At 41.3% G+C, this 22,806-nt stretch overlaps 1 protein-coding gene and 1 pseudogene across 2 annotated transcripts in view; both read left to right on the top strand.

Moving 5' to 3' along the window:
- NETO1 (neuropilin and tolloid like 1) overlaps positions 1-22,806 on the top strand; it is a 109,329-nt gene that overhangs the window by 45,102 nt on the left and 41,421 nt on the right. Inside the window, exons 5-8 of one of the 2 annotated variants that reach the window (XM_042962347.1) lie at positions 20,863-20,904; positions 21,023-21,150; positions 21,312-21,393; positions 22,611-22,615. In XM_042962347.1, the coding sequence (XP_042818281.1) occupies positions 20,863-20,904; positions 21,023-21,150; positions 21,312-21,393; positions 22,611-22,615 (257 nt within the window). The remainder of the gene's footprint in view (positions 1-20,862; positions 20,905-21,022; positions 21,151-21,311; positions 21,394-22,610; positions 22,616-22,806) is intronic. The other variant, XM_042962348.1, reaches the window with a different exon arrangement.
- Positions 3,370-3,496, top strand: LOC122232865 (annotated as a pseudogene).

The following is a 22,806-nucleotide window of genomic DNA, read 5'->3' as shown; positions in this document are numbered from 1 at the left end:
GATAAGAGTTCTTCCATTGCTAAGCTCCTCTTTGGTGAAGGGCAAGAGAGTAAATATTTTGGGGTCACACCATTTCTGTGGCATTTATTCAGCTCTGCCCTTGTGGCAGTCAAGCAGCCCCAGATAGGGCATGAATGAGTGGGCATAGAATGTTCCAGTAAAACTTATTGATGGACTAGAAGCTCTTTGGAATATCCTTTTTTTTTTTTGGAGGGAGGGAGGTTGGAAAATTGTTGCTACTGCTGATTTTGCTTCCAGAAACCTGACAGTGTAAGCAAATTTGATAATTTATAAAACAGCTGACGGAACCATGGAAGTCTTCACAAGTCTTCAACTTTTATTCCTCTGGCAGTCCGTGTTGTTTTGATAACAGTAGCACAATTATTCTCTACGTTGCAGTTACAAGATGCATAAAACTCAGGGGTAGAAAAATGTCACTCTATTTCATAACTAAAATTATGCTCTGGACTCTGAGGTCACAGTTGTGCTTGACGGTTGTCAACCTTCCAGTGAGGTTTCTTTCTTTCTCTCTTTTTTTCAAGTCATATTCAAGATTCAGCCCAATTCTTTTTGATGTACTTTCTGCAGATGGCTTCTGCTCTCTGCTCCATTTCCCCACGTCCTGCAAAGGGGACATGAGGGCGGCAGCGGTCCTGCTGTCATTTTCTGTGCTGTGGCATGCAGCTGTCACCATTGCAGTCTGAACAGTGTTCTCGGTTGTCCCCTGGTTGGCTCGCCTCCATAGCACCCTGGACAGCCTGCAGCGTCCTGGCATCGTGAGCCTAGGGGAGTCAGGCCCCCTCTTCCAGTCCACTGACTCACTCGTGCGCCACAGTCCCCTGGTGCCCAACCCCCCCCCCCCCCAGACCCCCGGCCTCTGAGACTGGAGTCCTAGCCGAGCTCTCAGAGAACTCCTGCCATCCTCTCTGTGTCTGTGGGTCACATACAAATTCCCCAGCAGCTGTGAGAATCCAGCGGTGGGTAAAGACCCTTGCTCCTCTCCCCTCGGGGGCTCACTCCTTCTCGATCGGATCCCCGCAAGTGAATATCAGCTCCTCCACTCCTCCCCTCTCTTCCTCTACCTCCACGGGGACAATTTAGAAGACTCACAGGCTGCCAGCAGGGCAAAGTCCAGGAGGCAACTGAGGTGGGCAGTGAGTTAACTGCCCTGTGACTGCCTCACACGTCTCCCATTCTAATTCCTTCATACTAAATCTTAGTATGCTCCACTTTAACTGTGGAGCAGGTAAGACCATGGGCTCTGCCTACAGACTCAGGTTCCTGCTTTGCCACCTGTTTGCAGCATGATCGTCGCCAATCCTCTCGGTAACCTGAGGTCTCACTTTCTTCAACTTTAAAAATTAAGATGATAACTGCCCTCCGAGAGAGGTATCCCTCTGAGGATTAATGAGATCATCAATGTTAAAGTTCCTACCCAGGACCTGGCATATAGTAAGACCTTGCTAAATATTATATGATTCTTCTGAGATATTCCCACACGTTTATTGATTTATCTAAAAGGAGGACATAAAGGGCAAAGTAAGCTCATCTCCGGGAGACAACAAGTAAGGAGCTGGGGAAATGATCGGATGTAGTGCGCATCAGCCAGGGGCAGCTGTTTCAGGATCAGGAAGCACAGGGGGACCTAAGGCTGTTTCCTAGGCAGGAGGTGGGCAGGAGAGGGATGTAGGGCAGATCATGAAGGGCTCTGTGCCATCAGTACACACACACATATACAGGGTATATAATACTGATACGTGTATGGATTTATAAGGAGTTGGGTTACATGATCATGGAGTCTGAGAAATCCAAAGATCTACAGCCCACAAGCTAGATGCCTAAGAGAGCTGATGGTTTAGCTCCAGTCTGTATCCACCGATCTGGGAACCAGGACAGCCACTGGCACAGTTACAGTCCAGAGCAGGCAGGCTCGTGACTCAAGAAGAGCCAGGTTTTCAGTTCGAGTCCAAAGGCAGAAAACTGTTGCCTAAGCCCAGCAGTGTGGCGGGAGCTCTCCCCTCTGGTTTCCCTTTTGTTCTATTCTGGAATTCACTTAATCAGTGGGTAAGGCTCGCCCACATTAGCGAGGGCAGTCTTTTTACTCTGCTTACAGATTCAGAGATTAATTTCATCCAGAAATAACCTCAAAGAGATACTCAGAATAATGTGTGGCCAAACGTCTGGGCACCCTGTGGCCCAGTCAAGTTAACACCATCTTACATGTTTTCAAAGCTGTGGCAAAGAGGTCAGATGTCTGGTGAACAAAGGGCACTACCAGGAGGAGAATGAATGGGCCAGGGTGGAAAGAGGCACCGAGTTCTATTGCCTAGAGAAGTAAAGGTGGCAAAGGGGAAAGCGGGTCTGTGTATTCTGTAATTGATTTTGCTTTCCAGTCTGCCTGGTGGTTTGCCGCATGTTAATCTCCTTGTTTAATTGCCCCACATTGAGGCGCATTGTAATGCTGAAGGTGAAACATAAGAAATAGGAGCTTATGAAGTTTAATTCTCATACATATATTGTTATTCTTTTTTGAAATATAAAAGATCATTTATCCTTCTCTTATTGTCTGCATACAAATTAAATGATCATTAATGGACTATCCATACATCAGAAAGCCTCTTTAAAATTTTTTAGAGTAGCTTATGAATTTGAATTTTTCCACTTATGTGGCTTTAATGTAAAATGTAGTCTTTCCTTCTAGTACAAGAACAAAAATAGAAACCTTTTAGTCTTTCTGGCCCCAGAGTATCGCCATCTACATGTTTGAGCTTCAGTTGCATGTGTCTCTCACCAGTAAAATAAATTTTGAAATAGAGACTGAGAATATTTAAATCGAATGAGCTAAGAAAAATTAGGTCCTGATATAGTATTTAAATTTCATGTCCTAAATACAGTCTTTGTCACATCAAATAGAATTCAAAATTAATTTTATGTCTTTAAAGAAGAGAGTATACATTTTCACTTTCCGCATATTTTATTTAGAAATCGATCTACACGTAACATCGTTGCCTTTGCCTAAGATTATTTTATGTTTGCTGCATGTCTCATTGTGTGAAAATTTTCATGATCAGAATTTCAGTGTTTAAGGAAGGAATTTTAACATGCGTATGAAGGAATGAAAGTACAATTATATTACACCTTTTAATGTGTTCAAACATTTCAAATGAGCCTCTTTTTTAATTAATTTCATTTTTAATACGAAGTTTATTGTCAAATTGGTTTCCATACAACACCCAGGGCTCCTCCCAACAGGTGCCCTCCTCCATGCCCATCCCCCCACTTTTCCCTCCCCCCACCCCCCATCCACCCTCAGTTTATTCTTGGTTTTTAAGAGTCTCTTATGGTTTGGCTCTCTCCGTCTCTAACTTTATCTCTTCTCGGCCTTTTGGCTATGATCGAGTGTAGTATCTGTTCTTATCAGTTTAAATGAGCCTCTTTAAATCCAGATTTCTTTATATATTTTAGTGTTCGCATGCCTAAGACGAATTAAACGCTTCATGGCCAGGACAAAATTTAAGAATGTTATGGAAATATCTCATTTTGAAATAAACCCAGTATTGATGTCCAATGTTTTTGAAATCATAGCATCATTTAATTTTAAAATATTAATCAATCCTCAAAATTTCAGCAAACATAACAGCCCTTCAGAAGCTTGTCCATTTCTGTAAAGCAGCCACATCCAATATAAGAATTAACTAGTGTTTGTGATAAGTGCATATATGTCACTGGATTGGAACGTGGCACAGTTTTATGTAGCAGGACCTCTCTTATCTCTGTTGGCTGGATGTGATTGCCACATGATTCCTGAGGCCCTATGTTAACACTCTCCAGGATAGTTCTCAACACAAGTGGGGAAGAACATTGAGAGACAAAGAAAAGGGGAGAAAGTAAGGAGACAGGAAGATGAGAAGGAGCAGGGAGAAAGAGGAGGAGTGATTTAGATGGACTGTGACTTCGTAAGTGGATGGCAGATGGAAAATAAATGGAAGAAAGGACAACGCAGTGGAGTTTATGCAAAAACATTTTCATCTAAGCTAGTGGAAAAATGGAATTCATTACAGAGGCATGTGTGTGTTTTAGGAATAGAATGTATATATATATATATATATATATATATATATACACACACACACACACACACACACACACACACACACACATATATATACACACATATATATAGGCATGTATATATATAACCACACTTCCATTTTTATATTTTTAGCTAATTTTTACTTTTCTGTGCTATTAATATTGGAAAATTATACACATAATTGCAATAGCTATCATGGGCATTTCAAAAGAATGTATTACCTGTTTTCTTTGTTTGGTAGATAAACAATAAAATGTTTTTTGTAAAGTTGTGGTAATAAGGTATACGTTTTTTCCCCCAAATTGTAATATAAATATTTTTATCAAGTCAGTTATAACATCTCAATTAGCCAGGGGTATTCCATGATTAAAAAAAAAAATGCCTCGTGTTTAATTTTTAAAATCTGAAAATACTAGCTGAATAAGGTCTTGATTACTACAAAATAGGCTTAAAATGTTAAAAAGGAGTACTTTGCTCTGAAGATCAAACCGTCTATTTTTATTTTGAGGAAGAAGTTCACGAGAAGCGGCTACACTCTTTCCAGCATGCTTTTGCCACACAAGGATTTGAGCTGTCCATAGCGGAATGTCCTAAATTACTCCCTGTGATTTAATACTGTTTCTTAAATATGGAGGAGCCTTTTGCCAGAGGCAGAATCCAGCATATATGCTCTTGTCAATATTTTCCTTAATATCCTCAAGTTGCGAGAGACAAGTGCCTGAGGGAATTTATATTTCTGCTTGAAAATGTTATTGATTTCAGGAGTCTTCTAAAAGTGAATAGATGGCGGGACCAAGTCCATCGTATGTGTTTTTCCTGCTAATTTCCAAACAATTACTGCTAGATATATTGATACCCTTTTAGTTTTGTTTTTGATCACTGTGTGATATTTCTGATTAACAATAACTACTAAAAATTAAGAAGTACAAAGGTTGGATTTTCTTACTGCGGGGCCAATCAAAGGCTAATGTTATTTAAGACGCATGCCAGAAAGATCGATAGCTCAGTGGGTAACATCTTTATCAGCTCACATGGCAATTCTCAGGGAGGATGCATCGCATGGCTACTCACGTGGCTATTGACACCGCCGAGTCCTCACTGGCCGTTGGTCCGAGATAGTATTTCCTTGCTCTGGGGTTTCCCTATAGTTCACAATATGAGAACTGACTTCCATTAGAGCAAACAAGAGACAGAGAGAGAGAGAGAGAGAGAGAGACAGAGACAGAGACACAGAAAGAGAGAGAGACAGAGATGGGAAAGGGTGGAAAAGGAGAGAACAAGATGGAAGCCACTGTCTCTCTAGCCAATTTTGGAAGTAACGTTCCATTGTTATTGCCGGAAGTGAGTCACTATTTGTTAGAAGTGAGCTACGGGTGTAGCTCACACTGCAGGGGAGGCAGTTACACCAAGGACATGAATGCTGTCAAGGGTGGGGGGTACATGCGGGGCATTCTTAGAGGCTACTTACTGCGTGGTGTTTGAATCTCTGTATGTAGGTTTCATAGATCACTAATCTTTGGTATTTGTATCAACCCTTTGGAATAAAAACAAGAACAAACACAAACACAAAGGTCTGTAGTTTAGTGCATTAAAACAATAACAATGTACATCTCTCACATTTTTGTTGGCTAATTGGTTCCTCCGTTTCATGTGATGATGGCCTGAGCACTGAGTTGGTTCAGTGTCCTCAGTCCCACGCCAAGCAGTTGGTGTTGGCCGTAAGCTGGGAATTCAGCTGGGGCTGTTGCCTGGGGAGACCTGGTTCTCTTCCATGTGGCTTTTCCACGTAGTCTGTTGACTTTGCTCTCAGTATGTGTGCTGGGCTCTGTAAGAGGGAACAACCCAAGAGTGAGTGCTCCGAGGAAGGAAGTAGACACTGCCGGTCTGTTAACATCTAGCTTCAGAAGTCCAGGATGGCACACATTTCTGAGTGCAGGGGCCACCTCAGGTTCAAAGGGAGGGCACATAACGTCCACCTCTTGATGGGCAACTGTCATCTCTATAACTGGAGAAGAAGAATTCTGCTGGAGAGCATCTTTGAAGATTGGCTACCTCAGTGTGACCCCTGGCTGTAACTGTCCACGTACTTGCCACAAGCTAAAGGTGCTCACCCCATTCGGGAGCCTCAAAGTGTCACCTCTTATGACCCAACTTGAAGCCTAGTATCCCGTCATCTATATATTGGGTCCAAGCGCAGATGACACGGCGTGTCAGCACCCCGCTGGCACAGCTGTTCAAATGCAGCTCCCTGGGTGGCCAGACCTGTAAACTAAAAACTCACATTATCTGCGCTCCTGTCCATCCCACCCTCCCACCCAACGTGCAACAGTGAGACCCGTATGGAAAACCATAATTAGAAACCTCCCATTAGAAAGAGGAATATCGGGAGGCTCCCAGTACTGTCATTCATAGTAATTCTAAAATCCAGCCTGCCACGAGTTACCATTTCCTACGATTGGCAGCAGGAAATTTTCCTTGTTTGGGGCTCTTTCCCCTTGGGTGCCTGCAGTGGCTCTGGACTCTGGGCTCGGAGCTCTGATTTTGGAGGCTTCCTTCCCCCTCAAAGCAGTCCATGTTCTCAGGGAGTAGGCTTGTCGGCGTCCTTCCTGACTAGAGGAGGTTAGCACCCTGGAGGCCTCTTTCCATTTTGAAGTTTCTCTGCCCCTTTGAATCAAAGCTGGTATAAGAGTCAGCAGGACTTTGAGGTTTACTGTGTCACACAACATGATCCACTCCAGCTTGCTTTGGGGAAATGTGCTTAAGATCCTCTGAGACAGCTGCCGAGCTGAGGAGTCACCTGAGGTGCCCCTTCTCTCTGCAGTTAACCAACAGTCACAGAACTGTTCTGCTCTCCCGCAAAGGAGAGGGTCCACTGTCGGCACTCTGGATTGATTGCCCCCAACTTTGATTTTACTTTTAGAATAATTTTCAAGTTGGAGGAGTAAGAAATAGACAAATGATAATGGAGTCCTGAGTTGGCAAAGTCTCCCCTTGATTCTGATGAAAAGTTCCTGTCACATTGATCTGTATCTGTACCTTATCATATGCACCTAAGAGAAAGCATTTGACGCTCAGCTTTTTTTCTAGAAATCGCCTCAGTGAAACCCCCAAGTTCATGGACTGCATTGCCATTTTCCGTGTTACCCAGGCAACAGTGTCACCACATGTTCCACCATGAAATAACACAGGTGTCTGTAAAAGTCCAGTAAGATTTTTCTAAGTGTTCTTCCAGCCACCACTGGTAATTTTCTCAAGGGCTTTCTGACCTCCAACTGACTACCCAGTTCCAAAGCAGAAAATGGAATTCTTTTTCAGTGGAGGAGTAACAATGTCCATTACCATCAGCAGTGGACGAGAGCTCTCATCCCACACCCTCACCAAAACTTGATGTCAATCTTAATCTGTGTTTCTGATTAGTAACTGTGTAATGGGATGACATAGTTGTGTTAATTACTGTCCAATTGTTGATTATTAATAAGATTAAGTAGCTTATATTATGTTTCCTGGACACCTGGATTTTTTCTTGTGTGAAATACCTGTTCAGAACTTTTGCCCATTTTATATTATGTTGTCTCTCACATACTGTCAGTCTGTAGATACTCTGGATGTTAGGATTTGAATATGTGTTGATAATATCTTCTTGCAGGTGTGACTCGAGTTGGCACTCACCTTCTAGCATGCTGCATACATCATTCCAGTGTCTTCTGGATTCTGTTGAATACAAGTGTTAGTTCCTTTGAAGAAATTGCTTTTCTTTTTCTTGGGCTGTTTTAAATATGTTCTGTCTCTCAACAGCTTTTAAAACTCTGAATAAATTGTCTCTTTAAATATTGTATGCCCTCCATTTTCTTCTCTTTTTATAAATCTGGTATGATTAGCATCTCCCACTCTGCCTTGTTTTTTGCTCCCACCCAAAAGTGGTATTTGGGGTCATATGGTGATTATATTTTTAATTTTTTTAGGAACTGCCATAGTGTTTTCCATAGGCACTGTACCACTTTACCTTCTCACCAACAGTGCACAAGAGATTTGGTTACTTCACAACCTCACCAACACTTGTCATTTCTATTTTATTGATAGTAGCCATTCTAATGGGTATGAGGTGATATCTCATTGTAGTTTCGTTTGCTTTTCCCTAATGATGAATGTGTGATATTGAGCATCTTCTCATGTGTTTATTAGCTATTTGTATATCTTCTTTGGAGAAAGGTCTTTTCAAGTAATTTGTCCATTTTTGAATCGTGGGTTGTTTTTTTGTTGGTGGTGTTGTCGCATTTTAGGACTTCTGTACCCATTCTGGACATTAGTCCCTTATCAGATACCTGCTTTGCAAATATTTGCCTCATTCAGTGGGTTGACTTTTTACTCTGTTGATATTCTTTTGATGCACAAATTTTTTCGAGTTTCATGAAGTCCAATTTGTTTATTTTTTTTTCTCTTGTTTCCTGTGCCTTTGGTATCATATCCAAGAAATCTTTGCCAAAGTCAGTGTCATCAAGATTTTAACCAATGTTTCCTTCTTAGAGTTTTATAGGTTTAGGTCTTACATGTAGGTCTTTGATGTATTTGACTTAATTTTTGTACATGCTAGATAAAGGTCCATATCGACTATTTTGCACATGGATATTGAGTTTTCCCAGGACCAGTTGCTGAAAACGCGGCCCTTCCAACATTGTGTCTTGGCACCATTGGCAAAAATCACATGACCGTAGATGAGAGGATTTCTTTCTTTCTTGTGTGTCACTTTAGCTCAAATATTATACACAAAGCACTGGACAGAAGGGGGCTAAGGCAAAGAGACTGGCTAGGATTCTGGTACCCTAAGGTGAAGAAGGCCAGGAGTGAGAAGACCATGGTAGACTGGAAAGGCAGACTAGTAGTGAGACATTTTACAAAGACTATTTGAGAGCTCTTGGTATTTTTTTTTTGGTGAAAGCCAAAGTGTGAAGGAGTCAAGTTCATTTTGTTTTAGAAGTTTTCAGCTCCGGTAATCAGGAGAAGTCCGGTGATGGATAAAATGAAAAGTCTAGAGGAATAAAATTGATAGAGTCCCCCATCAGTTACGCTCTCTGACTAAACAAGAGAGACCTAATTCTCTGCTTTCAACTTAAGAATTATGATATTGATTTGTATTGCTTTAGACCATTGCTTTGGGGAAATCTTGCATTATTTTCACACCTCTTAATGAAGTAGCTTTAGTGCTCTTATATTTGAATGACAGAAAAATGAGCAAAGGGAATGCAGATTTCTCAAGTGTCTCAATACCCCGCTGAGTCTTTGACTGCAGTTTCAGGGGAAGCGAAGCATTTAAGGTTTGGTAACATAGCACCAGCTGTACAGTTACACAAAAAATTTTTAAATGCCAATGGAAAGAGATGTCAGTATAGCACTATTAAATGTTCTAAGACTTACATTTCAATAGACACATCGAGTTGTGTTTGACCTAGGCCGGAAACATGGATTTTTTTAAATGTTTTTAATGTTTTATTTATTTTTGAGAGAGAGAGAGAGAGACAGAGCATGAGTGGGGAGGGTCAGAGAGAGAGGGAGACCCAGAATCTGAAACAGGCTTCAGGCTCTGAGCTGTCAGCACAGAGCCCGACGCAGGGCTCGAACTCACAAACTGTGAGGTCATGACCTGAGCCAAAGTTGGACACTTAACCAACTGAGCCACCCAGGTGCCCCTGGAAACGTGTTTGATTCTTGCAACCCTTAGATGACAGATTTGGGTCCAAGTGGACCCTGACAGTCCAGCTCTGTCTGGAGCTCCCGCATCTATAATTCTTTCCGGTCCCCAAGATGGAGGCTAAACTTTCGAGAACTAATTCTTTCTCAGAGGCCGAGGAATTTAAGAAGCCGTAGTCTAATTTTCTTAACCTGGGTTCAAAACTAGTGTTGACTGATCCCTTGTGTTCTCAAGTGAAATGCTCGTTAAAAACCACCGGTTTCAGCCACTCATTCCAACCTTAGGAATTGCTGTGATATTGGAAAAATTAGTTCCAGGGGGACGAAAAGAAATGCAAGAAATGCAGATGAAATGATTCAGGAGTTTTGTTTTTGTAACTGTTTAATCCCCCTATACTTAAATGGACCGAAGTCACCTGCTAATGAAGAAGGAAGTACATGGTGGGCTCTCCAGTTCTGAGACAGGTGCATGCATCTAGAAGTCTCTGAAATCTCCAGCTGTGATACTAGGTATAATGCTTTTTGTAAATGGATTCATACATATTCAAATGAGCTCAGTTCTACCATTATGTAAAACTAGGGTATAGATTCTGAGCTAAATTGACATAAAAGGGCTTTTTATACCTAGTATATGTTGTCATATGTTAAAGGAAAAGTGGATGTCTGGGCATTTACTGGGTATCTGTCCTTATTTTGATATTTGTAAATATGCATCAAGAACTGCATTATGAGTTTTCTGCAGGGATTCTCCGTCTGACCTCACGCATCTGAGGAAACCAGAGTCATTCTTCACGAACCCCAAAGCTAAGATGCTTTCTAATAGAAATAAGTACAATATGCAGAATAGACAGTGAGGTTACACGGTGGGATTTGACTTGTAAATATGGTTTTAGAGCAACGATAATATTTTAGGCATATTTTAAAAAGTTTTGAAAAGTTTAGGTATTACTATATCCGTTTACCACCCAGGACTGAAATTCTGAAGTGTACATGAACAGAATAACGTATAGAGCACTTTAGGAAATCTGTATCTTATCCGTTACCTGGCTCATTTTCGTAAGTTCTCTGCTTTGTACAGTTGATATTGCTACCCTAATTTATTAGAAAGGAGGCAACTGATACCTTAGAAGGTAGAATTCTCTCAGGAATCGGTGCTACCTCACACAGGTTTAGCATCATTCAATGTTTCTGGTGATTTCTTCCTCATGAAATTCCTATTTGACCTCCTCTCTGATGTTTTGTATGCTTCGGTTTTGCTTTTAGGGTCGTTGCCTCTAACACAATATGGTTTCAGAGGGTTTTTCTTCCATGTTTTACTGCCTCACTGGAGAATCATTTTGGATCCTCTTAACCTCAGTCACCCCACATGATGCGTCGCGCACACGTGGCTTTTAGAAGAAGTGCGTGGCTGGGTTTTGTGGGTTCAAAGTGCAGAAGGAGGGCTAGAGTTCACTGATTCTGACCTGGGTCAACGGAGATGAGAGTTGGGGGTTAAAACTAGGACACGCTTCCTTTCGAAGACAGAACATAGTAGCTCCAACTCTTCGTCCGGATGGGTGACAGTTCGTGCTGGTATGTCATCCCCTGAGCATCCCCAGGACGGATCAGGGGATGAATCACGCATGCTCCCATGAGAATCTACTGGCAGGGCCAGCGCTTGGCATTTTGCATTTGTTCTTTCCCCCTCCCAGCCCGCGATGGCTCCGCTTGCCCGTGTGCACTGCTAGCCCCTGGCATAAAAACTCCACAGTCCTTGCCAGGGGCACCAACAGAGGACGCTCCCGCGGTCTCCAACTAGAGGCCATTCCAGCTCCATTTAGAACCGGCTAAGGCTCATCAAATCGAGTGGAAGCACGAGAAGTCTTGTCTTGAAGCTACACGTGCCCGGCTTGCACACCTTTATTCCGTCCGCGGCATATTTAGTTAGCTGTCACTTACAAGGCTTTCTCACGGTACTTGCATTGCTATTTTCAAAAAAGATTTGGGAAAACGTAACTTTTTCTGGTGAACGTATTTTTTTTTTTCACTTTCAGTGACAATTTGTTTAGCTTACAGTGACACAGCGGGATAAAAGAGGCTGATGCGAGGATAATGCCATCCCCTAGCATACACACACACACACACACACACACACACACACAACTTGTGGTGCCACCCGCACGTTCAATTCTTGGCATGTCAGAGCCAGGAATATCTTCCTCCTCGGTAGCCGAGTATCACACCTGCTAGCCCGGGCCCAAACTCTCAAGTTCACCCACAAGACGTCATTTCCTACTCCTCTCTCGTAGGTGTGAGCCTCAGAGGCAAGTGCCATACTCCCTGTCATAGTATTTGCTTCAAACTCTCCTATGGTCAAGAATCCTGTCCCTCCCTGATTACTATGAAATAACATTTTTTTTGTAAAAAAGTTCTTTTATTTCCATAGAGCTGACACACAAGGTGACATTAGTTCCCTGTGTACAACACAGTGACTCGACTTCTGTATATGCTATGTCACACTCACCTTCGGCGTAACTATCACCTGTCACCGTGCAGCTCTCTTACGGCCTCATCCACTGTACTCGCTCCGCTGTACCTTTTGTTCCTGTGACTTACTCGTTCCAGACCCGGAAGCCTGTATCTCCCCTGTGCGTACTGATAAGCATTGCTGAGCGTTGGGAAAACGGGAAACGTGAAGTAACTGAGAAAGAAGAGGGCGTTGGGGGTGTCCATTTGCTGGGAGGGGTCAGCCTTTGTTGTGCCAGCAAGAAATGCCCTATTAAACCAGGTCTATGAAAAAGATGGCTCGAAAGATGGACTCATTCATTTGAGCTTTCATGTGATTTAGGAGGTACTTAGCTGGATGAGGGAACAGGGGCTTCTGGGAGAATTCGGGGGGCGGGCGTTGCTAATGATCAAGAACTTGCCTGGCTTCCTTTGCGTTCAATATGGAAACACCAAACACGTTTTGGGCAATTGGGGATTTTTTTTAATTGCCTTCATTACTCTTTTGCTTTTCTGAAGATTTCTTCTTCCCTTCGTCCTGCAAGTTTTTTTTTTTTTGTTATTCTACATGGCAAATGCATTTTCCCCATAGAAGAATATTGCTATCTTGTGACTATCTATCAAAAACAAACCTTGCAAAAGCCTGTTTAACGCGAGCATGAGCAAAATCAATATTCTTTGCATACATTTTGTAAAAGAGAGTTCTGTCTTCTCAATTTATTTAAAACTGTGAGTGAATACAAGCATCGTGAGAAAGCTTCCTGTGTTACAGCTTAATAAGTAAAATGAGGAAACAAAACTTCTGTACAAGCCGTGCAAATATCGGTAATATATTAAAGGGCTTGTAAAATTCTTTCCTGAAACTCTTTAGGTTTCCATTTCTAAATCCCATATATGAGTAAATTTTATGTTAAACCGGAAGTCATGATATGCAAACTCTGTGCCCACCTTACAACCCTTGGGAAGAGAAACTCTATTGTGAAGTTGTAACTGCCAGCCTCACACGTATCGATAACAGTAACCTTGGAAAATGCTTAAAATATTATACTATGGATTCTCTGTTAAAGCAATGTTGCTTCTAGACAAGACTGAAAGGAATCAGATTATTAAAATAATATGTTGATGTAAGCTATTTTAGTACTGCACTGTCAAGATTTTTTGCAATTGCTTTTAAAAACGGCATCTTAAATTCAGTTAACTGATTGCAAAAACTACAAAGTCAGTATTTTTCAATCTTGAGTAGGAAACAGGGAGCCAACGCTGAGATGGGTCACAGACAAGGAGGGAATGCTAGAGACAGTGACCCGGCCATTGGAATGGCAGTTAGTTTCCATACGAGAGCTGATTGAATGCAGATATACCCACAGATATTACAGGACTTTCCAAAGTAAATAGACGTGAGACGTGGAGACATTATATAGCTTATGACAGAATTCAGGATGTGTGAAATTATGGAAGCTTGAGGGAAATATTGGTTAACTTTCTCCAAGATGATCCTGTTGGGGAGTTGAGCTGTGCCTTGCAAAACATATCAAAGTATCGAAGTTGAGTTTTATAATCAGAGGGTTTTATAGTTCTATTTACACGGCCAGGTCAGGCAATTACATTCTCCCATAAACTGTTGTTAGAGGAATACCACTGTGTTTTGTGATATCATGGCATCCATGAGCTGGAAAAAGCCTAGACCAACCACATTTTCAGCTCAGGAAAAAATACGTTCCAGACATATTGAATGATTGGTTTAACATTGTAAGTTAGCTGTAAAACTTCTAGGTTTTAGCTCAAAACAAGTTGCATTTTCTATAGTAACTGAACCTCCATTTTGTTCATTTATAAGATGAATATGCCTCTGACTTGACTCAGTTGTAGTCTAATCGGGTAAATATTCATTTACTGAAAGTCCGTCTACAATCTGGCTGGCATTGTGGAAATCTCTTTCGAGTATGAAATAAATGTGTCGCATGGCCCCGAGTTAATAAATTGCAATTTCGAGTTTTGTTGCAAGAAGGCGTTGACCCACGATACAAAGGTGGGGTTGGCCAGGACAGAAGTTCTGTAATATTTTGGTCTTAAAACAACTGTCCTCTCAGGAAACAACTGAAGACTTCATAGGGCTTTGGTTTATACGGCTGTGTCATTCAATGCTCATTACAGTAGAAATTCAAGCTAATAGCATTTTAAATATCTATTTATTAATTCATAGAAAAATTACACTAATAAACCTATTATGTGTTATTTTAAAAGCATTTTTAACAGCATCGATTGAAATTAAAATATTAATTAATAAATATTGAAATAATACTTAGAAGAATTACATTGCTTTATGTTTCTGGAATTCTGTTTAATGTCTGGCTTCTTAGAAGACAGCTGGATTCTCAACATCTACTTGTTCATTAAATGTGTTGCGTTGTATTCTTAGGGTTGAAGTATATGAAGAAAATTCAGTCTCGAGATAATGTAGCTGAAAAGGAGACGAGTGTTTTCATAGACTTTTCAGATAGATTCTACCTCAAACCTCAGAAAGTAATAGCTCCTTAAAGGTTAGTTGCAGTGAGGAAGGTGAGACCATATCAGTGATTTTTTTTTGTATTCTGTTACATTAATATCTATCTTTTTTTTACCCATGCCTGAGTTTTTAACATTTGACAGTTAGTGGATCACTGTTTTACAGATCTTCCAAATGTTGACCCAATCCATTGTTGCACACCAAAAATTATATTTGTACATTTAGTCAACAGTCACATTTAAAAATGCTTTAAGTATTGAGAAGCTGTCGGATGCACAGTGATGGATATGATTTTCTTTGTTGGAAGCTTGAATTTTATCATTGGCAGCAAATATTATCAGCTGTTTTCCTTAAAGTCAACAGATTCACTCTGTTCGTTCTGCAGAAAAGACAGGCCCTTAAACTTTTAGATTAAAAAGAGTGGCAATTTTTAGTGCTTTGTCAAGGAGATTTTGAAATAAAACAGTTCTTTGCCCGCACAAAGGTGCAATGATGAGTTATACAACGAATACGAACGGCTGTGGTTTGGTACCATTGTCTTGAATCGTGCTAAGGCATCAGAAGTTTTATTTACCATTGCGTTTGCAACGTCAATGCAAATGTCAACACAGATGTTCCAGCATCACTCAGAACATTCAAAAGTTTGCTAACAACTTGAATATTTCAGCACGACTTGCATTTGTTGGCAAGCAGCTCCTTAGGAGGCCTTTGGTGATTGGTTCACACTGACGCTGGATGAATTCGAGCAAAAGCAGCAGCTCAGCCATGTCTGAACATCTACTTGTTACCCAGAAGTAAAATTCTGTCGACAAGGTATTAACTCCTTCTTCTCGTGTAAGGCTAAGACTTTAAATCTCCAGGTGATTGTGTGGTTAGAAAGCAGTAGAGTCTGCTGACTTCTTTTCTTTCCTGACTATTCAGCCAGTAGATATTCAGCAGTGGTCGCTTTGCATTGCTTCCCAAGGCCCCTCATGTCTTGTGTGAGCTAGTCCGGCCTCGGCAGGACAGTAACTCCCTTTGCAACATGCTTCAGGGCCTTTATCATTTTCAGTTTCAGAAGGGTGCTAAAAGATCTTTTACCTTTGAAAAAGGCAGATTAGATCTACATCTAAAATATTCAATACTTTTTAGAACAGTTGTTGATGTCAAAATAATGTTGCAATCAAACTGCCACGATAAAATTGCCAGAAAATATTTTTCTGCCCCAATCACAATAAAACAAATGATTCACATGTATGAAGCTGAAGGAATGATGGCTTTTGTCATGATTTCGTTTATTATGTACAGCTTTCCCGTTTAATCTGGAGTCGACCTCTCCTCTTCATGAGTAAGATACTTCTTTGGAATATTAGTGTCATCCTTTTCTCCAGTTTTAGACATAGCCCATGGAATGGTGGTGGAGAAAGTCAGCCTCTTGGTCTCCTTCATCTCTGGCAAATGTCCCTCCTCACGGGAAGAAGAATATATTACAAATATATTTCTTTTATTTCAGGGGAAATAGCGAATTTCAGAATATTCATACATTTAGATACAGTTTTTAAAACTAGAAAAAAAATTTAAATATTTTTACACATATATGTAATTCTAAAATAAGACAGAAAATGTCCTGAATTTTGGTTGTGCTTCCATATAAGTTCAAGACGTAATTCTAGATTTCTTTTTTTTTTAATTTTCTTTTAATGTTTATTTATTTTTGAGAGAGAGACAGAGTGTGAGTGGGGAGGGGCAGAGAGAGAGGGAGACACAGAATCCGAAGCAGCCTCCAGGCTCTGACCTGTCAGCACAGATCCCGACGTGGGGCTCGAACTCACGAACCACGAGATCATGCCCTGAGCCGAAGTTGGACGCCCAATCGACTGAGCCACCCAGGCGCCCCAAGACGTAATTCTAGATTTCCACATAACAACGTATTGGACAAAAATCAGGTTGCTGAGATTACAGCAGGGAAAATTAAAGCTAGCCCAATAAAATCCTTGAGAATAAACGGGATTAATCTCTGAAAATGTACATCACTTATAGCCTAAACCCACTACCTTAGAGTGTTCTTGAAAACACAGGCAAATATTTTAGTAACCGTAATAGTGATGATGTCATCACATATCATGTCTGGAAACTGCCATACATTCCCGAGAAACTGAGAATGTGGAACGGTAACATTTTAGCAGTGGTATGAACGTAGTTTGACTTTTGCGGTAGAATAAAAAATCGAAAAGCTCAGTGATCTCAGGTAACTGAAGTTAATTCTTGCTTCTGTGGTCTAATCAGAGTCAAGGAAGAGGCAGTACAACACATCTTCTTCCAGGAGCTGAAGCTGGCGCAATTCCGCACCTTCACTGGGTGGCTTTTGAGGTGGACCGTGGAAGACGGAAGAGGGAATTTTTTCCGGTAGTTTTTATGAGCTCAGCCTTCAAGTGAAGTTCAGCCACTTTGTCCACATTTCATTGGGCAGAACTTGGTTCCGCCGCTACCCACAACTGCAAGGGAGGGTGGGGGGGAACAGAGTCAGCTGGGTGCCTAGAAAGAGATTTGAGTTTGGTTTAGTAGAGATTATTCTCTCAAGTAGCACCTAATTTGATAATTTACTGTGAGACCCTCTGGGAAAGATGTAGTTATACGTGTAGTATGTCAACAGTATAAGAAAATCAACCTCATATTAAGTAACTATTTTTTTTTATATATACACAAAGAAATACGTTAGATTCAACCATATTTATGGGGCACCCACCATGTGCAAGCAATGTTCTAGGTCTTGGAGAGAGAGAGAGAGGAACAACAGGTAAGAAGTCCCTCAGAGGGTGTGCTTTGTTACAGTCTGGTGGGAGGAGATGGCCAATAGAAAAGCAAACAAATAGAGGTGTCTGGGTAGCTCGTGGGTTAAGCGTCTGACGCTTGATTTACACTCAGGTCACCATCTCAAGGTTCGTGAGTTCAACACCTGCCTCTGGCTCTACGCTAACAACGCAGAACCTGCTTAGGATTCTCTCTCTCTCTCTCTCTCTCTCTGCCCCTTCCCCACATGCTCTTTGCTCTCTTTCGAAATAAATTTTAAAAAGCTTTAAAAAAAGAAAAGTAAATAGTAAAACAATAGTGGATTTTGATCAAAGAAGTCGTGAAGGGAGAAAAGAAAGTGAGAGGCAGGGCTACTTTGGAAAGGCTCATCCAGGAAGGATTTCCTGAGAAAACAACACTCCAGTCATGAGATGAAGAAGGAGAAAGATCCACCCACGGGGTGGTAGTGGGGGGGTGGACAGTACAGGCAAGGAAGAGAGGCAGGTCACATACTGGAGGAACAGGAAGTGTTGATGTGTCTTGAGAGGAGACAGCAAAATCAAGAGCAGGCAGTGCATTGGGCCAGGGGGTCAGGGGCAAGGGCACATGGAATTACAGTCCTTTAAAAACAGCTGTGATTTTATTCCATGGGCAATGGAATGTCAGGTGAGTATCACGATTTGATTTATATTTTTCAAAGCTTATTCGGATTGCTTAGTGGAGAACGGATTTGGGGAGATCCTGGGTAGAAGATGGCTTTCCAAGCCTAGCTTCGTTGTGCTTCTGCATAATAATTTCTGTCATTGCCCCCAGACAACCTGGGACCAAAAAATCAACCTTCGTGTTCTTAAATTCAGTCTAGGCTGCTTTAAAAAATTACTGTGTTGTTTATTTTCTGTGTATTTTGCAGGTCGTGGGGGCCATCTGTTATTGTCACTGTGAAATTACCGATGGCTAACTCGAATGAAAGTGCAGAAACGATTTTTTTCCTAAAGTTTTTTTTTCTCCCCCCCATTTTTTTTTAACCATCAGCACTCTCGCCATTAATACAAAGACAAAAATAAATTTTCAACTCCCAGAACTGGCATTTCTCTCAACGTTGCCCGACATGAGTTATAAAAATGACAAATGTTAGCCTTCAAACCAGAAAATAGAATACCAACTACCCTTCCCCAAGAATCACAAGAACAGCCACACAAGGCTGAAACATTGTAATCAATGATGACGATTATTAAGCATTATGCAAAATAGTAAAACCGATATAATGAATAATAAAGAATCTGGATAACTGAGGTGGGCGAGGTTGGTGTAAACATAAGGAAAGATATTTGGTGTCTTCAATACCAAGAATACAGCTTAATGGTGACAACCAATCTGAGTAATTCTGTACAAAACATAGTTCTTTTATGGTACAAAGTAGATAATAAATATACATTTTTAAAGAATAACCAAATATCCATTAATTTAGACGAGGGAAAAAATTACTTGGGGGTATCCTGATCCAAACTGACTAGATCATCATCATTTCTGCTTCTTTCATAAACGTTGCATACAAATACTTCTTCCCCCCTCCTTCCTTCTCTCTTTTCCTTTTTCTTTCTTTTCTCCCTCCTTTCCTCCCTTCTGTCCTTCCCTTTCTCTTTTTTTTCCTTTCTTTCTTCTAAAAGGTAAGAGGACTGTTTTCAAAATAATTATGCAAAGGAATTTATATCTTGATTCAAAATGTATTACCACGTTGTAATTGTGTTCTACGATAAAGTGTGTCTAAATAGTTGACATAACTAAATTGTAGCCTGGCTAATCCAGGCCGCTTAGTTTCAATAAATCAGTACGCATTACTGTTTAACAAAACTAGGAAAAAAAACTGTAATGAAGATAAGTACGGTAATATAGTCAGCCTGAAGCCATGGGCCTCGTGTATCCAAGGATAGACACATACAAAGAAGTGCCCTTGGATACACACAGACATCTATGCACACACAGCCTTGATATCCAGAAATAATTGCCTCCTGAGAGTTGCTACCCTTTCATGTTTCAGTCCTCGACTGTTGATGAGCAGTGTCTCCCGACATATTTCTAACTTTATAAGATTTTTAATTTATAGCCAATACCATAGTAGTAAAAAGAAATTAAATGTCAAAGTCACCTTTTAACTTGGATACCATGTGTCTCCAAGAAAAATCATAGCCTTCATGCCTTTACCCATAAGTTAAGGAAAATCCAACTCAAAGTAACAGGTTATAAGGACGTACATTGTTGCAAAAAGCAAAAGGCCCAGAGAAGTGTGACTATGGAGTAGTTGAAGAGGGTGCACCAGGGAGATCCAGAAGGACTCATGGTTCTCGATGGTTCCATTCTGCTCAGCCTTAAGAGTTAGCATCTTCTCACATTAGTGCCCGTCAACCTCATAAGCTGACCGCCATGCATGACCCCAGCGGGTCCCCGTACAAACCAGACCATGATGTGAGCCAGAAAACTAAATACACCCTGTTTCTTTTTGTTCTCGAAGAAACTTTCCTCAGAAGCCTTCCACTAGGCTCACCATTATATTTCACTGGTTGCATACTAACCTCAAAATCAATTTCAGGATATGGAATCAAGACCACCGGTCTTGGCCTATAACAAGTAGGCCGCTTCTGAGACTTGTGATAAATCAAGCTTCCCCCAAGTACATGAGCAGACAAGGACACATATCTGGCCCCAGGGACCTGGTGTGAGGGGAAAAGCAGGGAGAGAGCTGGGGTTGAGAAGGCACAGCAGACTACTGAGAAAAACTTGGGGAGCTAGCATGGAATAAAGAGGGAAGAGGGCTGCTGGAAACAGGATGATGGCGTTCTGCTGGGGGAGAGAGGCCCTCGGTTTCACACCTTAACTCTGTGCTCCCGGTATTGCAATGGCAAAGAGATTTGTGTCCCCAAAAGTTACAGAATTTGTTAAATCAGGCAAAATGACTGTATGTGTCACAGATGGAAGTTTATTCAAAGCCTCACTTACCTATGGATACATTTTGCAAAAACAACCAGTGTCCGATTGTGGAGTCCGAAACGGTGAGCAGTATTTCCATTTGACGATTACATGAAGAGTGGCCTTGGAAGGTCTTGAAAAGTGGCTTCTTGCGTATTGACGAAAAACCCTGTGGTAATAGTTCGGTTTTATAAATTAACATTTCGGTCTTAACATTACCATGCAGGCGTTTATTTGGCCACTTAATTTCTCTTAATCTATTTCTTGGCAGATGCCTGAATAACGTAATGGTGTATTACTCAACATCGTTTTAAGTAATAAATGCAGAATAAGACTAATTATCTTTTTCTCAATTTTTAAGATCCTGACTTTAAGGACCTTGGCGTTTTGAAACCATTACCAGGTTCGTAACGTAGATATTCAATACTGTTCAGAGGTCTCTGTTTTCTGCTCTGAAATATACTTTTGGTTTATTATTCAAGCTCCATTTTTGTATGTTTGTTTGGCGTTTCGTTATTTAGCATGTGAGTTTGAGATGGGCGGCCCAGAAGGAATTGTGGAGTCTGTACAGATTATGAAGGAAGGCAAAGCTTCTGCCAGCGAGGCCGTGGATTGCAAGTGGTACATCCGGGCACCTCCACGATCCAAGGTCAGTCTTAAGGGGAAAACAGATTCGACAGTCGGCTTGGGAAGCGTCAGCAACACGCACGGCCTTTAACCCACCGGACGCGCTTAGTAGGTTTCCGAGTGCGATCATAAGCTGTCATTTTCTTTCGGTTTTGAAATGCAGCCTGTCTCTCCCCATCCAAGGAAACTTTCGGTGTCGTAGATAACAAGGAGAGGGTGCTGAAGGGGGCATTTGATCACCTGCCCAAGAGACTACATATAAGGTGTAGTGGAGAGTGTGCCCAAGAGGCTGTAACGTAACTGCCCCCGCTGAAAAATGGATTGAAATGCTATCTGTAAGCTAAGATTCTAAGTATAATTACACATACGCTTTTACTGTCAGTATCTGCACTCTGTTCTTGTTTTAACCTAAAACCATATCTTTGCAAGAAATTGCCCAAGACTTGTAAGATCATGTATCTCTGGCATATAAAATACCTTATGATAAGGCTGGGGGTCTGTGCCCAGGCAAAGAGACCAGCCAGGACTTCACCTCCTCTTACCGTCCTTTCTCTCTCTCTCTCTCTTTTTTGAAAATTTTTTAATGTTTATTGATTTTTGAGAGAGAGACACACGGTCTGAGGGGGGAGGGGCACAGAGAGGGAGACACAGAATCCGAAGCAGGCTCCAGTCTCCGAGCTGTCAGCACAAGAGCCTGATGCAGGGCTCAAACTCCTAGATCGCCGGATCATGACATGAGCCAAAGTTGGACACCCGACCAGCTGAGCCACCCAGGCGCCCGCATCACGCGTCTTTCGATTGTCGTTATGAAAAAGTATTGCTGCGTTACCAAATCCTCCAGTGTTTTCATAATGTGGCAGGAGTTGGAATTTTATGTAGGTTACCTTGAGTTTCAAATGCTGGCAATACTTTCTTAAAATTGTTAATGTATATGTTATGAAATTAAGTATATTAGAGGTCAGATTCAAACCCAGGCCACTATTTTGGAAATACTTCTTTAGAACAACCATACTTATCCTACTATTAAGATATGAAGAAATACTGGGAATGATTTTGTGTCAGTCACTATCATAGGTGGAGACTGTCGATTATTTGCTTATCCTCCTCTCTTTATTGTTATTCCTCAGTTATATTGTTTCAACCGAGCATTATTGGTTTATTGGGTTTGTAGTTGACTATTTATTGAGCTTGAAACAGTTGGTTATTTCGTTAATAGATTTAGTGGCTCTGTAAAATCTCGAGCACCACGCTGGAGGAATGAAAAAAGCATGCCGGCCACTGTCCTCATGCTTCCAGTTTAATTCTTAGACAAATATGTAATCAACTAATCCAAGGAATGAGACAGGGTCGTTGAGGTGTTTATAAGGTGTAGTACAGAGCGGGAGAAGCGCGTGTATACCTCAGAAGGTAAGTCACACGTGGAATCAAATTCCGCCAGGGTGTCCACTGAATTTTAATGAAAAACAGTATTGTATCAGGTAGACAAGGTGGGAGGGCTCTCTAGGTAGAGGGAATAGCCATCAGGGTCATAGAATCATAGGACAGTGAGCTTTTTTTAGGAATTGAGTCATTGAATGTGACCAAGTAGAACATGAGTATGGAGGTGGATGGTGAGTCTTTAAGTCAAAGGGCTCTGTAGGAACCCTAAAGAACTTGGATTCATGCCACTAGCATTAGT

Source organism: Panthera tigris, chromosome D3 (assembly GCF_018350195.1).
Source record: "Panthera tigris isolate Pti1 chromosome D3, P.tigris_Pti1_mat1.1, whole genome shotgun sequence".
Lineage (NCBI taxonomy): Eukaryota > Metazoa > Chordata > Mammalia > Carnivora > Felidae > Panthera > Panthera tigris.
The sequence above is the reverse complement of the archived record's forward strand: the minus strand, read 5'-3'. Positions and strand labels throughout refer to the sequence as shown.